General features: G+C 42.5%; 1 protein-coding gene across 1 annotated transcript in view; it reads left to right on the forward strand.

Moving 5' to 3' along the window:
- Window positions 1-12,870, forward strand: part of SPIDR (scaffold protein involved in DNA repair) — a 770,885-nt gene that overhangs the window by 720,357 nt on the left and 37,658 nt on the right. The window contains exon 11 of the mRNA XM_089678484.1: window positions 9,713-9,772. Within this exon, the coding sequence (XP_089534610.1) occupies window positions 9,713-9,772 (60 nt within the window). The remainder of the gene's footprint in view (window positions 1-9,712; window positions 9,773-12,870) is intronic.

Genomic DNA, 12,870 nt, shown 5'->3' on the forward strand with positions numbered 1-12,870 from the left:
TGAGTCTAGCCGCTGAGTTCAGGATAGACTGGAGCGGGGATAGCGTGTGTTGGTGTAGGCTGGTGAGAAGGGAGTTGCAGTAGTCTAGGCGTGAGATAATAAGAGAGTGTACGAGTTGTTTAGTGGTGTCTGGGGTGAGGAACATACGTATCTTGGAGATGTTGCGGAGGTGGAGCCTGCATGAATTTGATAGTGATTGGACATGAGGTTGGAAGGAAAGGTTTGAGTCCAGGGTGACACCTAGGACTTTGGCATGGGGGGTTAGATTGATGGTGGCGTTGTTAGTCGTGATGGAGAGGATGGGGGGGGAGTGAGGGCTGGGGGGAAAACTAGGAGCTCGGTTTTGGAAAGGTTTAACTTGAGGAAATGGAGTGACATCCAGTCTGATATGTCGTTTAGGAGGTGGGTGATGCTGGTGGAGAGTGAGGGGGTGAGGGGTGGAGAGGTAAATTTGTGTGTCATCGACATAGAGGTGATAGTTGAAGCCGTGGGAGTGTATCAGTTTGCCAAGGGAGGAGGTGTAGATGGAGAAGAGAAGGGGTCCGAGGACAGAGCCTTGGGGGACCCCAACAGAGAGGGGGAGGTGGCAGCGTTATAGGTAACGCTGAAGGAGCATTGGGATAGGTAAGAGGAGAACCAGGAGAGAGCAGAGTCCCTGATGCCAAGGGAGTGTAGTTTAGTAAGGAGGAGGGGGTGGTCGACTGTGTTGAAGGCCGCGGAGAGGTCGATAAGTAGGAGGACTGAGTAGTGGCTATTAGCTTTGGCGGTTAGCAGGTCGTTAGTAATTTTAAGTAGGGCGGTTTCGGTGGAGTGTAGGGGACAGAAGCCAGACTGTAGTGGATCAAGAAGGTTGTTGTCAGTGAGGTGGGCGCTTAGGCGATTGTAGACTAAGTGCTCAAGGAGCTTTGAAATGAGTGGCAGCAGGGAGATGGTTCTAAGGTTGTTCGGGTCAGTGGGGTCCAGGGAGGGTTTTTTGAGTATGGGGATGATGCGCACGTGCTTTAGGGGGAGGGGAATGCGCCAGTAAAGAGGGCGAAATTGTAGATGTGGGTGAGGGAGCGAGTGATCGAGGAGGGGGGTGACCGGAGGAGTTGTGAGGGGATAGGGTCCAGGGGGCAAGTGGTGAGGCGGGCTTCTGTGAAGACCTTAGTGACCACCTCAGCGGTAGCAGGGCTGAAGGAGCGGAGTGTTGGGGAGGTTATAGTGTGCAGGTGTGGTGGGGTCGTTTGAGACATTTTGTATGGTCATTCTGCCAGGGTTGAAGCGGTCGGGGTCTGATGTTATGTGTGGTTAGGGTGCCAGGGAGTCTAGGGCAGCTGACAGTGAGTCGTTGTGCGCAGTAGTGTTCAGGTCAGGGCATGGCAGTGGAAGGATACTTTCGTACAGATGGTCAGCTGCCGAGTGGAGAGGGGCCAGGTTCAGGTTTCTGAGGTTACAGCTGGTGATGGTTTGACGTTTTTTTTTGGGGGGGGGGGGAGTTAGAGGATGGGGAGACGGAGAACGTGAGGAGGTGGTGGTCAGAGAAAGGGAAGGGGGTGTTAGTGAAGTTGTGGAGGGTACAGAGGTGGGAGAAAACGAGGTCCAGGGTGTTCCCATCAGTGTGGGTGGAGGATTGTGTGAGTGCGAAAGAGGAGGAGCTGGGAAGTAGCCGGGTTGTTGACGTTGATGGGGATATTGAAGTCCCCAAGGATGATGATCGGTAGCTCAGAGGAGACGAAGAAGGGAAGCCACTCGGCAAAGTCGTCCAGGAAGCGGGATACGGGTCCGGGAGGCCGATAGATTACTGCAATCCTCAGAGGGGTGGGAGAGAAGAGCCGGATGCAGTGGGCCTCGAAGGAGGAGAAGGATAGAGAGGGGAGGTTAGGGAGGACCTGGAAGGTGCTCAGCGGTGACAGGAGCATGCCGACCCGACCACCTCTGCGGCCACTCGGTCTGGGTGAGTGGGTCCAGACGAGCCCTCCATAGATGAGTGCTGCATATAGTTAAGTAAATATAATTTCTTATTCCTGCAGTACAGGACACAGGTTATTCATAGCCTAATTGGTTATATACTGTCATCTTCATGTGACTGGACACTGGCAAACAAAGTTGTTAGGACAGCCTCATGAAACTTCTCCCACTGCCACAACTTATTTTGCTAATGCCCTTAGGTTATAGGCGTCTTCTCTCTAATAAGAGAATTCAATGACTTCTCTACCTGTGGAATTTTCTTTGTGGATGCTTCTATCAAGATTCTAAATGCACCGTGGCATGCCAGATGGCTGAGCCTCTGGGAGCATACTTGGACCATAAAGGATCCTGCATTAGGCATGCTGTAAAAGGGGTTGAGTCAGCCACAGGGTGATATACAGGTCAAGGGCTGAGGTCCATCAGCTAGTGAGTCCCTGTATCTGAAGACCTCCTCGGGGGGAAGTCTGCCTGCAAAGGACTAAGACTGAGGGATGTCCCCTTTTTTCCTGAGGCATTTGTGACCATTCACCATGGTGTGGATAAGTCGGGACCTTGCACTTTAAACCTGGGTCCTAGAGTGTCCTACTCCAATTCCTTGTGAGGTTTGCATGGAGTATGGCCACAGCTTTCTCCATCCTTCTCTGGAAAGGTTAGTCAGGTTAGCTCTAAAGGACAATAGTATGGATTCCCACAAATGGTATCCCTCCCCTCTTCTGATACCTCCATCACTTTCTTGGGTGCTCCCCACACCTCCAGTTTAAACAGGAAAGTGTTATTTGCCTCCATTTCTAAGTTTATGGGGAAGATATTTATTCTTTAGAAAACCTCTAAACCCCACTGCCTCTCCTCGTGTCTATTTCTGACTCTGCCATTGCTATTGCATTGGTCACAGACTAAGAGGCGGTGGAGGAAAAGGGAAAGGATTCCTCATCTAAGGGATTCAGTGCAGGAGGAGTCTTTTTGCTGCTATCTCTCCTAAACTTAGACACACCATATCAGCCCTTATTGGCACAGCACCTGCTACAGGTCCTGTCTGCATCCTTTTTTATTTACTCCCTTGTAGAGGAGGTTAGCACAGTCACTGGCCTAAAAAAATGTCTGTCTCCACTAAGAGTTTTACCCAGCAGTACCATATATAGGAGTTGTTTCTCAAAAGCTAGAAGGCCCCTGTTGTGGACCCTGCATTTTCCTGCCTTAAAATGACTTTTAAAGAATATGTAAACCCAACATTTCATTTTCCTGATATGTGCCTGCTGTGCCATGTACTTGTATGAAAAAATGATCCTGTTCTTTGTATTGTTTCCTTGTATGAAACACTTGGTGTTCCTGCCAGTTTTCCTATTAAAAACTGTTCACACTAAGCAGGAGAACACACCGTGGTCAGTTCTCTAGCTATGCTGGGAACTGATCCTGCTCTCCCCCAGTTATCAGACATCTGCAGACAACTTCCTTGCACAGCCTTTCACTGGGAAGATTAGTGTACTGCTGTTTCTCCTACCCCAGCTCTTATGGGGCAGAGAACAGAGAGTATGTGATCATTTATAAAAAGGGGGGGGGGGGAATGGTGTATATAATGGTTTTTAAATCTATACAAAAATATTTTGCCTTTCGTTTCTATTTTAAACTGAATGGATTGTTTTACAAGGTGAGGGTTTGCAATGATGTTAGTCCCTGTGGAAGACATTTCTGTTTTTAGGGCCTCAGTAGTTCATAAGGTTCCTTTTGCTCTATTTGGTTTGGCTATAGAAACTGTGGTTACCTCCATGAAAGTTTGTCAGACCTTGCTGTCTGATCTAAGTGTATTACCCGAGATGCTGGTTCTATTCCTTTGGATCCATCTGTCCTTAAGCAACTGGAGATATTACCTGTAATTTTACACTACTGCGTGGTTTTATTGACAGTCATGCAGCATCAAATATCCAGGATTAGTCTTTTGTTCATCCAAATGCACAAGATCCTGTGGCTCAAGTGTTGCTCTGTGAAGTAAGCAGTGCCTGGAGAAGGATGCCCTTCGCAGGGGATTCCTTTATGAAGCAAGTCATTGTTTTAGGAGTACCTTTTTGCCCAGTAAAAAGAAAGCAAAAATCCTTGCAGGTAAGCCCTTGACTCCCATTTTCCAGGAAGCTTCCTTTTATCCCTCTCATGCCTCAAAGTCCATGCCCAGCACCCATTTCCACCATAAGACTTTGAGCACCAAGCCCGACTCCAAATCCACCATGCCGTACTTGGATTCCTCACTTCAAATCAGAGGGACGTCAGTTGGCCTTCACAGCCACCTGGTCATGGGATACCTTGGACATTAGGTCTCAGTGAGTCATCTTCAGGAAATATAAAATTATGTTTCTCTGTCTCCACCCTGCTTCATACCTTAAAATCTTCCCTCCACTCTGCAAGGGCTGGAGAATCTGTACACTTCCCTGGAACACTTTTTTCTGAGGGTTGTTGCCCCAGTCCCTGCAGAGGAAAGGTTTTAGGGGCTCTACTCCAATTTGTTTACTGTACCCAAAGCAAAAGATAGTATTCACCCTATCCTGGATCTGAAGATCCTCAAATTCCTTTGGGTCTGAAAATTCCCCATGGAATCAGCCAGGTAGGTTATTTTCTGGTCTCTGTAAACATGAAAGCTTACCTGCATGGTCATTATCTTCCCCCTACACTCATGCTTCCTGCATTTTGCTGTGGGAGAGCGGTACTTTTTAGCACCTGTCTGAGCTCTGCTATGTTCTCAGTCCACATTTTTGGATATCTAGACAACCTCCTTTTAAAACATCAATTCATTCATGCTCTTTCTTCCAGTGCCCAGCGGACTGCACAGACATTGCACAGCTTAGGGTGGATACTCAATTAGTCTTGGATATGGCCTGGTCCTGGGTCTTTCTTTCTGGGAAAGGCTTCTCTCCCATCACACTTAACATGTGGCTGCTTCAATCCAGGAGTCAACCTTTCATGAGCTTATGCATGAGAGTTCTGGGTCTGAGGATGGCCTCCTGAGATGGGTGCTGTATGCTTAGTTTCATTCCAGGTCATAGTAAGTCAGCACTCTGGCTGTGTGGGACAAGCATAATCAGTCTCTGAGTCGCCCCATGGCCAAGACCATAGTCTCCCTGGCATGTTGGATTTCTAATCTATGCGCAAAAACAGAGAAAGTAGAGTGCAGAAAATTGGCAGCAGGTGCTCTGGACTGGTGGGTCAAAATTTGAAATATGTGGCTGTAGCAGAAGGCAGTTTGTTCTCGGAGGGCTGGAGAGCAGTACAATAATGAGTGTCTGCAGGTAACAGTGAAGCATGGTGGAGGTTCCCTGCAAGTTTGGGGAACATTTCTGCAAATGGGGTTGGGGATTTTGTCAGGATTGATGGTATTGTCAATGCTGAGAAATTCAGGCAGATACTTATCCATCAAGCCATACCATCAGGGAGGCATGTGACTGGCCCCAAATGTATTCTGCAGCAGGACAACAACCCCAAACATGCAGCCAATGTCATTAAGAACGATCTTCAGTGTAAAGAACAAAGTGTCCTGGAAGTGATGGCCTGGCCCCCACAGAGCTCTGATCTCAACATCATTGAGTCTGTCTGGGATTATATGAAGAGACATAAGGATTTGAGGCAGCCCGCATCCACTGAAGATCTGGGGTTAGTTAGCAAGATGTTTGGAACAAGCTACCAGCCCAGTTCTTTCAAAACTGTGGGCAAGTGTACCTAGAAAGAATTGATGCTGTTTTGAGGGCAAAGGGTGGTCACACCAAATATTGATTTGATGTGGATTTCTCTTCTGCTCATTTACTTATCATTTTGGTAATTGATAAATATAAACTATTAAGACTTCTATTTCAGAAAGCATCCTTCATTTACACACACATGCACAGTACTGTGTGTTTGTGTGTATATATTTATACAGTGGGTAAAATAAGTATTGAACATGCCACCATTTTTCTAGGTAAATGTATTTCTAAAGGTGCTATTGACATGAATTATTCACCACATGTCGGTAACAACCAACGCAATCCATTGGCTACAGAAGGATTTATAAACGTCTGAATGTTACAATGAGCACTGTTGGGGCCATAATCCGAAAGTGGAAAGCACATCATTTCACCATAAACTGGCCACGACCAGGTGCTTCTCACAAGATTTATGACAGAGGAGTGAAAAGAATGATCAAAAGAGTTGTCTAAGGGCCACTTGTGGAGAGCTTCAGAAAGATCTGGAATTAGGTACAAATGTTTCAAAGAAAACAATAAGTGAAGCACTCAACCGCCATGGCCTGTATTCACAATCACCACGCAAGACTCCATTGCTGAAGAAAAAGCATGTTGAAGCTCTTTTTTAAAGTTTTCTGCACAACATTTAGACAAGCCTATGAAATACTGGGAGAATATAGTCTCGTCAAATGAGACCAAAATTGAACTCTTTGGATGCCTTAATGCACACCATGTTTGAAGGTCAGGTGGCACTGCATATCACCCCAAAAACACCATACCAACAGTGAAGCTTGGAGGTGGGAACATCATGCTGTGGGGCTGTTTTTCAGCATGCGGTACTGGCAAACTTCATGTCATTGAAGGAAGGATAAATGGAAAAATGTATCAAGACATTCTTAATAAAAATGAATGATGAAACGAGGGTGGACATTTCAGCAAGACAAGATCCCAAACACAAAGCCAATGAAACACTCAATTGGTTTCAAAGAAAGAAAAAGCTGATAGAATGGCCCAGCCAATCACCCAAATTGCATCCGATAGAAAATCTATGGAAAGAACTAAAGATCAGAGTTCATAGAAGAGACCCATGGAACCTTTAAGATTTGAGAACTGTTTGTGTGGAAGAATGGGCCAAAATCACACCTGAGCAATGCATGCAACTACTTTCTCCATACTGGAGGCGTCTAAGCTGTCATTACCAACAAATGATTTTGTACAAAGTATTACATTTAAATTAGCATGTTCAGTACTTTTTCCCTGTGGCATTCCATTTTATTGCACATAACTTAATTTCTGAACTTATTTGTTTTGATTTCTTTGCATGTCTGGACTGCATGGGTTGTTATTGACGTGGTAAAATTTCATGTGGTAAACCTTTCCGACAAAATGGTGGCATGTTACTTATTTTACCCACTGTGTTTATGTATGTATGTACAGTTGTGCTCAAAAGTTTACATACCCTTGTAGAAATTGTGAAATTTTGCCATTGATATTGAAAATATGACTGATCATGCCAAAATATGCTCTTTTATTGAAGGATGATGATTGTATGAAGCCATTTATTATCAAATAGTTGTTTGGCTCCTTTTTAAATCATAATGATAACAGAAATCACCCAAATGGCCATGATCAAAAGTTTACATACGCTGGAATGTTTGGCCTTGGTACAGACACAAAAGGTGACACGCATGGGTTAAAATGCCAGTTAGAGGTTAATGTCCCACATCTGTGGCTTTTTAAAATTGCATTTAGTGTCAGTGTATAAATAGTCAATGAGTTTGTTAGCTCTTACGTGGAAGCACTGACTAGGCTAGATACTGAGCCATGGGGCTCAGAAAAGAACTGTGAAAAGTCCTGCGTAACAAGGTAATAGAACTTTTATAAAGATGGAAAAGGAAATATAAAGATGTCCAAAGCCTTGAATATGCCAATCAGTACTGTTAAATCACCTATTAAGAAGTGGAAAGTTCGGGGATCTCTTGATACCAAGCTAAGGTCAGGTAAACCAAGAAAGATTGCAGACATAACTGACAAAAGAATTGTCCGGGATTCAAAGAAAAACCCACAGGCAACCTAAAAAAAAAACAGGCTGCTCTGGAAAAAGATGGTGTGGTTGTTTTTAAGGAGTACAATACAGTGATACTTGAACAAAAATGAGCTGTTTGGTCGAGGTGCCAGAAAGAAGCTTTTACTTCACCAGTGCCACAAAAAAGCCCAGTTACAATATGCTTGATGTGCCTAACCAGGCCTTTTTGTGTCATTGATGCAGTAAAGGCTTCTTTCTGGCACCTCGACCATGCAGCGCATTTTTGTTCAAGTGTCATCATATTGTGCTTCTTTAAAACAACCACACTGTCCAGAGCAGCCTGTATTTTTCTTGTGGTTACCTATGGGTTTCCCTTTTGTATCCCAAACAATTTTTCTGGCATTTGTGGCTGCAATCTTTCTTGGTCTACCTGACATTGGCTTGGTATCAAGAGACCCCCGAACTTTCCACTTCTTAATAAGTGATTTAACAGTACTGATTGGCATATTCAAGGCTTTGGACATCTTTTGATGTCCTTTTCCGTCTTTATAAAGTTCCATTACCTTTTTACACAGGACTGTTGACAGTTCTTTTCTGATCCCCATGGCTCAGTATCTAGCCTAGTCAGTGCTTCCATGTAAAAGCTAACAAACTCATTGACTATTTATACACTGACACTAATTGAAATTTAAAAAGCCACAGATGTGGGACGTTACCTCTAATTGGCATTTTAACCCATGTGTGTCTGTACCAAGGCCAAACATTCCAGGGTATGTAAACTTTTGATCATGGCCATTTGGATGATTTCTGTTATCATTATGATTTAAAAAGGAGCCAAACAACTATTTTATAATAAATGGCTTCATATGATCATCATCCTTCAAAAAAAGAGCATTTTTTGGCATGATCAGTCATATTTTCAATATCGATAACAAAATTTCACAATTTCTGCCAGGGTATGTAAACCTTTGAGCAGTACCAACATACATATAAAATAAACAATAAGTGCATTTTTTTCTGGGCACGGTGGTAGAGCACTGGTGAATTGTACAGGAAGATTTGGTTATGGTACAAGACACATGGTGTTTGAGGATCTTCTATGAACATTTGAATGTACTTATGGACATTGATTGGCACTATTTATTGTTTATTTTATATGTATGTTGGCACTTATATTTTTTATCATTACTGCAAGGAATTATCTATTGAGTCTTGGCAAGTGCCTACCTTTATTTTGTCTTTATATGTTGTGAATATTAAGTTGCACTAAAAGGGTCAGCTGCCTGATTTAGTGTGTGTTGGTTTTTTGCACCTATGTAGGGTGGCGCTTTTTCAGTTAGAAACAACTTTGTAAGAAAGTTTAAATTTGTGCAGGGCTAGGTAAGCTGCTCAAGTGCTCAGTCTTAGCTGCAAAGGCCCCTACAACTGCAGCACAAGCTGTAGACACCACTGGCAGTTGGGTGGACAGTAAACATAGCAGAAGGCGATATAAAGTAAGCTCCAAAAAAAAAAAAAGTCCTCAGTCTTATAACCAGCATCATCAACCAGCAAGAGGAAGATACCAGGTTAAATTTAGGTACTTTGAATACTTTCATTTTTAAAAAATGTGTTTAATTAAACATTAATGCAGCTCTGTGATTATTAATACATGTCTTTTATATGTTCCTGGATTTCAGCTTTAAGGTGCCAGCTATGCAGCCTTATACTTTGTTTTAGCATTTGAGTTGTAATGTCACACATCACAATACACCATGTCTTTGATGTGATACAAATTTCATTAAAAAATAACATATACGGTATATAAGGCCGCTGTCTCTTGTAGTGCATTTTATATATTTTTTTCTGTTTCTTGTTGTTTGAATGTTTTTTGTAAAACCTACAAATCTTTCAATAAAAACAATTTGATTAAAAAGAAAAAAAAAAGATAACACTAATATAGAAATTATGTATTTGCATTTTGCGAATTATGTACTGAATTTTAGCTTTCTAGTTTACCTATCTTTTGTATCTAATTTTCTGTGATGTTTCGTTGTAGGTGGTTGTTCTCAGTCAGCGATGCAGCTTTTGGGCTACAGTGATATATGTGAGGCCTGAGGTAAAGATTTACATTTGTGCCCCAGAGAGTTGATGGTTTAGATTTAAGTGTCAACCATGCAAAGTGCATCTATAAATGAGCCACGAATGACACTGCAGCTACTCACAAGCTAGCTTTGGGAAATGTCTTACATTTACTATTAATTATCTGCACCTTGATTTAATTAACTCCAGCTAACACAGTATTGTAATTATGGTACATGCAGTTAAATTGATCATTTATGAAATAACTTGATTGTACAAATGAAAGGGGTGCATTTGATTAAGTTGAAGTGGTTTATTTTGAATATGGGGGTTGAAATATTTAATGTAGTTAATATTTCTTCATAGTGTTTCATCAAAGAAAATGTATGGCCTAACTTAGAAGCAGGGTTTATTTTTTTTTGCAATGATCAGCTATGGAGTTCAATAGGACTAATGGCCAGTTGTCACCTTTACCTTGCAATGAGAGAGAAAGTTATCTGCAGTAAAGTATCTAGGACTCTGCAAGTGTTTTCTTTTTCTTTGCTTACCACACATTAAACGGTATAAAACAGGGGAACCCTACTGAATCATACAGGCAAGGCCCAGGTAAGATAATACACTTTTTTAGAAAAATTATTTTGCTGGCACCTAATTTTTAAAAGTTACAATAATAATAAAAGCTTCAAAATGAAATCATGTTTTTGCGCTTTGTGGAGATTGGTGGTGGTAATAGAAAAGCCTCACCCATCAGACCGTTCAAAGAAAGCATTACCAACTGCACATTGGTCACCTGGACAAATAGTGATTCTCTCTAGTGAGTTCTCACACAGCAATAAAAACTTGAGAGGATTCCTAACTCCTCACCACCCACCTGAAGGTAGTGTGTGCATATACCTTGCCCATGTTGTACACTGCAGTACTCACAGATCAGGTCACATTAACTGGCCAAATGCTGTTCCTGGAGCAAAGCGTGATGAGATCCGTCACCCAAGACACATGCAGTCCCCACCAGCTTAGGTCCAAGGTTATCTCCAGTGCACAAATCAGTTGACCTGGAAAGGGCAGTGGCATGCTAAGAACAGCTAGTCTGTCCAGTGGCAGCCACTGCAGCTCTTTGGAGCTGATCGAGGACCCCAGGAACAAGATGCCATTGTATAGGTGGATGTTGTGTGCAGGGTCAACCTGTCATGGTTATGCCAGGCAGCAGCATAGCATCAAATGTGAACACCAGTTTACCAGCTGGAAGGAGCAGGGCCTATCAGTGCAATAAGTCAGGAGCATGGGGGATGAAATTTTAGTTGGTAAGGATTTTGCGATTTCTGGGTGTGGGGAACAGGGAAAGAGAAGGTATGCGTTGCAGGATGAAAGGAAAGGGGTTGAGGGTTACATAGTTAGGTTGAAAAAAAAGACACAAGTCCATCTAGTACCACCAACAGAAAAAAAAATTGAATACATAAATACAAAAACTTCACATATAGAAATCTATACTCACAGTTGATCCAGGAGATCGGAGATCATGATGCCATCTGCCTGCCTCTTCACCTCAGCCAATCACAGGAGGTTTTGTAGTCATGCATAGAATACAAAGCTAGCTGTGAATGGCTGAGCAGCTCTCAGTCCAACTCAATTTTGTTTCGGGAGTGAGACAGGAAGTTCCTCTCCCTCTTCTGGGATACAGCACTGTATACTCTTTGTAGCTAAGGCTACATACAGTTTATACAGGATGAGAAAGGGGATAGTATATAGACAAGGGGGTGCAAGGTAAGAGGAGAGGGATGCAAAGTAATCAGCGAGATAGGTGTGCTAGCAGAACTGGTGGATTGGGGTAAAGGGTAACCAGAAGGGAGACCAGCAGCCACTAGCATGAGGTGTAGAAGAGTACAGAGTGAAAGGAAGGGTGGTGGCACTTTTTGATGGAAGAATAAAACTGGAAACACAGCCACTGGGGGAGATTTACTTAAACTAGAGAGTACAAAATCTGGTGCAGCTCTGCAAAGAAACTAATCAGATTCCAGGTTTTATTGTCAAAGACTAAATTAACAAGCTGAAGTTAGAAGCTCATTGGCACAACTGCACCTGATTCTGAGTGCTCCAGTTTTGGTAAATCTCCCCCGAGGTGTACCAAAATTGCCAAGTGGGTCAGCATGACAGCCAAGAAACTATCATTTTAAAAATGAGAAGTCATCAGTGTCTGCTTCTGTTTCCCTTCTGACAGGTTGTATTTAATTTTTTTGAAATGTCACATTTAGCATAAAACACCTCCTTGTTCAGAGTAATTTGATGCCATGACAGCATATTAATGCTGTTTAGCAGTGCTTCCGCAATAGGGGTTCTTCTAGTCCATTTATTGTACATAATGGGTGCTTCTACATAAAAAACTTCTCAATGAAAATGCATATAAAAAATAATTTTTTTTTACCCTAACAGTCAGCTTTCTGCTGTCTTTTTTTTTTTTGCAGTCTAGGTGTGGGAATAAAACAAGGATTTATTTTAGGGCTAACACAAACGTTAGGTGTTGGTGTATAGGTTAAGCATAAATTTATAGGTTAGATTATGCCCACTATGCATGGTGAAGTTGTAATGCAGTAAGTCCACTTGGACTCAACTGATATTTTTTTAACAAAATTATGAATTCATTAAATAAAGCTTTGATTAAATTAACAGAATGTAATGCAGGCATTTCTATCCTAAAAACTTAAATTGATGTGAAGTTTTTTCTTGTTTATTTATTTTTTATTTTTTACATAAGTAGATGTAAACTACTCATCAGTCATGCTGTCAGATGGTCAATTAATCTGCACACTTTAGCCATCAGAAGTAATTTTATCTTTTTCTTATCTTGCTGATGTGGTACAAGTTACCACTGCTGCTACTGTCCAGTATGTCTGGAAAAGAAGACGCTGACATCTAATGTCTACATAGCAGTGTCCAGCTCTTATCTCTTGGTTAGGTCAGTCTGCACCTACATTGGCCTTCCTGTCTGTGTAGCTGGAGCCATAAGGCATGCAGGCTGAACCTTACTGATTAGTCCTAGTCAAGATCATCCTGGCATGTGGCAACATTGCTTGTGACTGATGAAAGGCTATTAGCATCCACTTGTTATTAGCTGATACAGTCAAGTGCTAAAGGGATCTG

Source organism: Staurois parvus, unplaced genomic scaffold (genome assembly GCF_062004578.1).
Source record: "Staurois parvus isolate SC_StPar_1 unplaced genomic scaffold, SC_StPar_1.0 ptg000205l, whole genome shotgun sequence".
NCBI lineage: Eukaryota > Metazoa > Chordata > Amphibia > Anura > Ranidae > Staurois > Staurois parvus.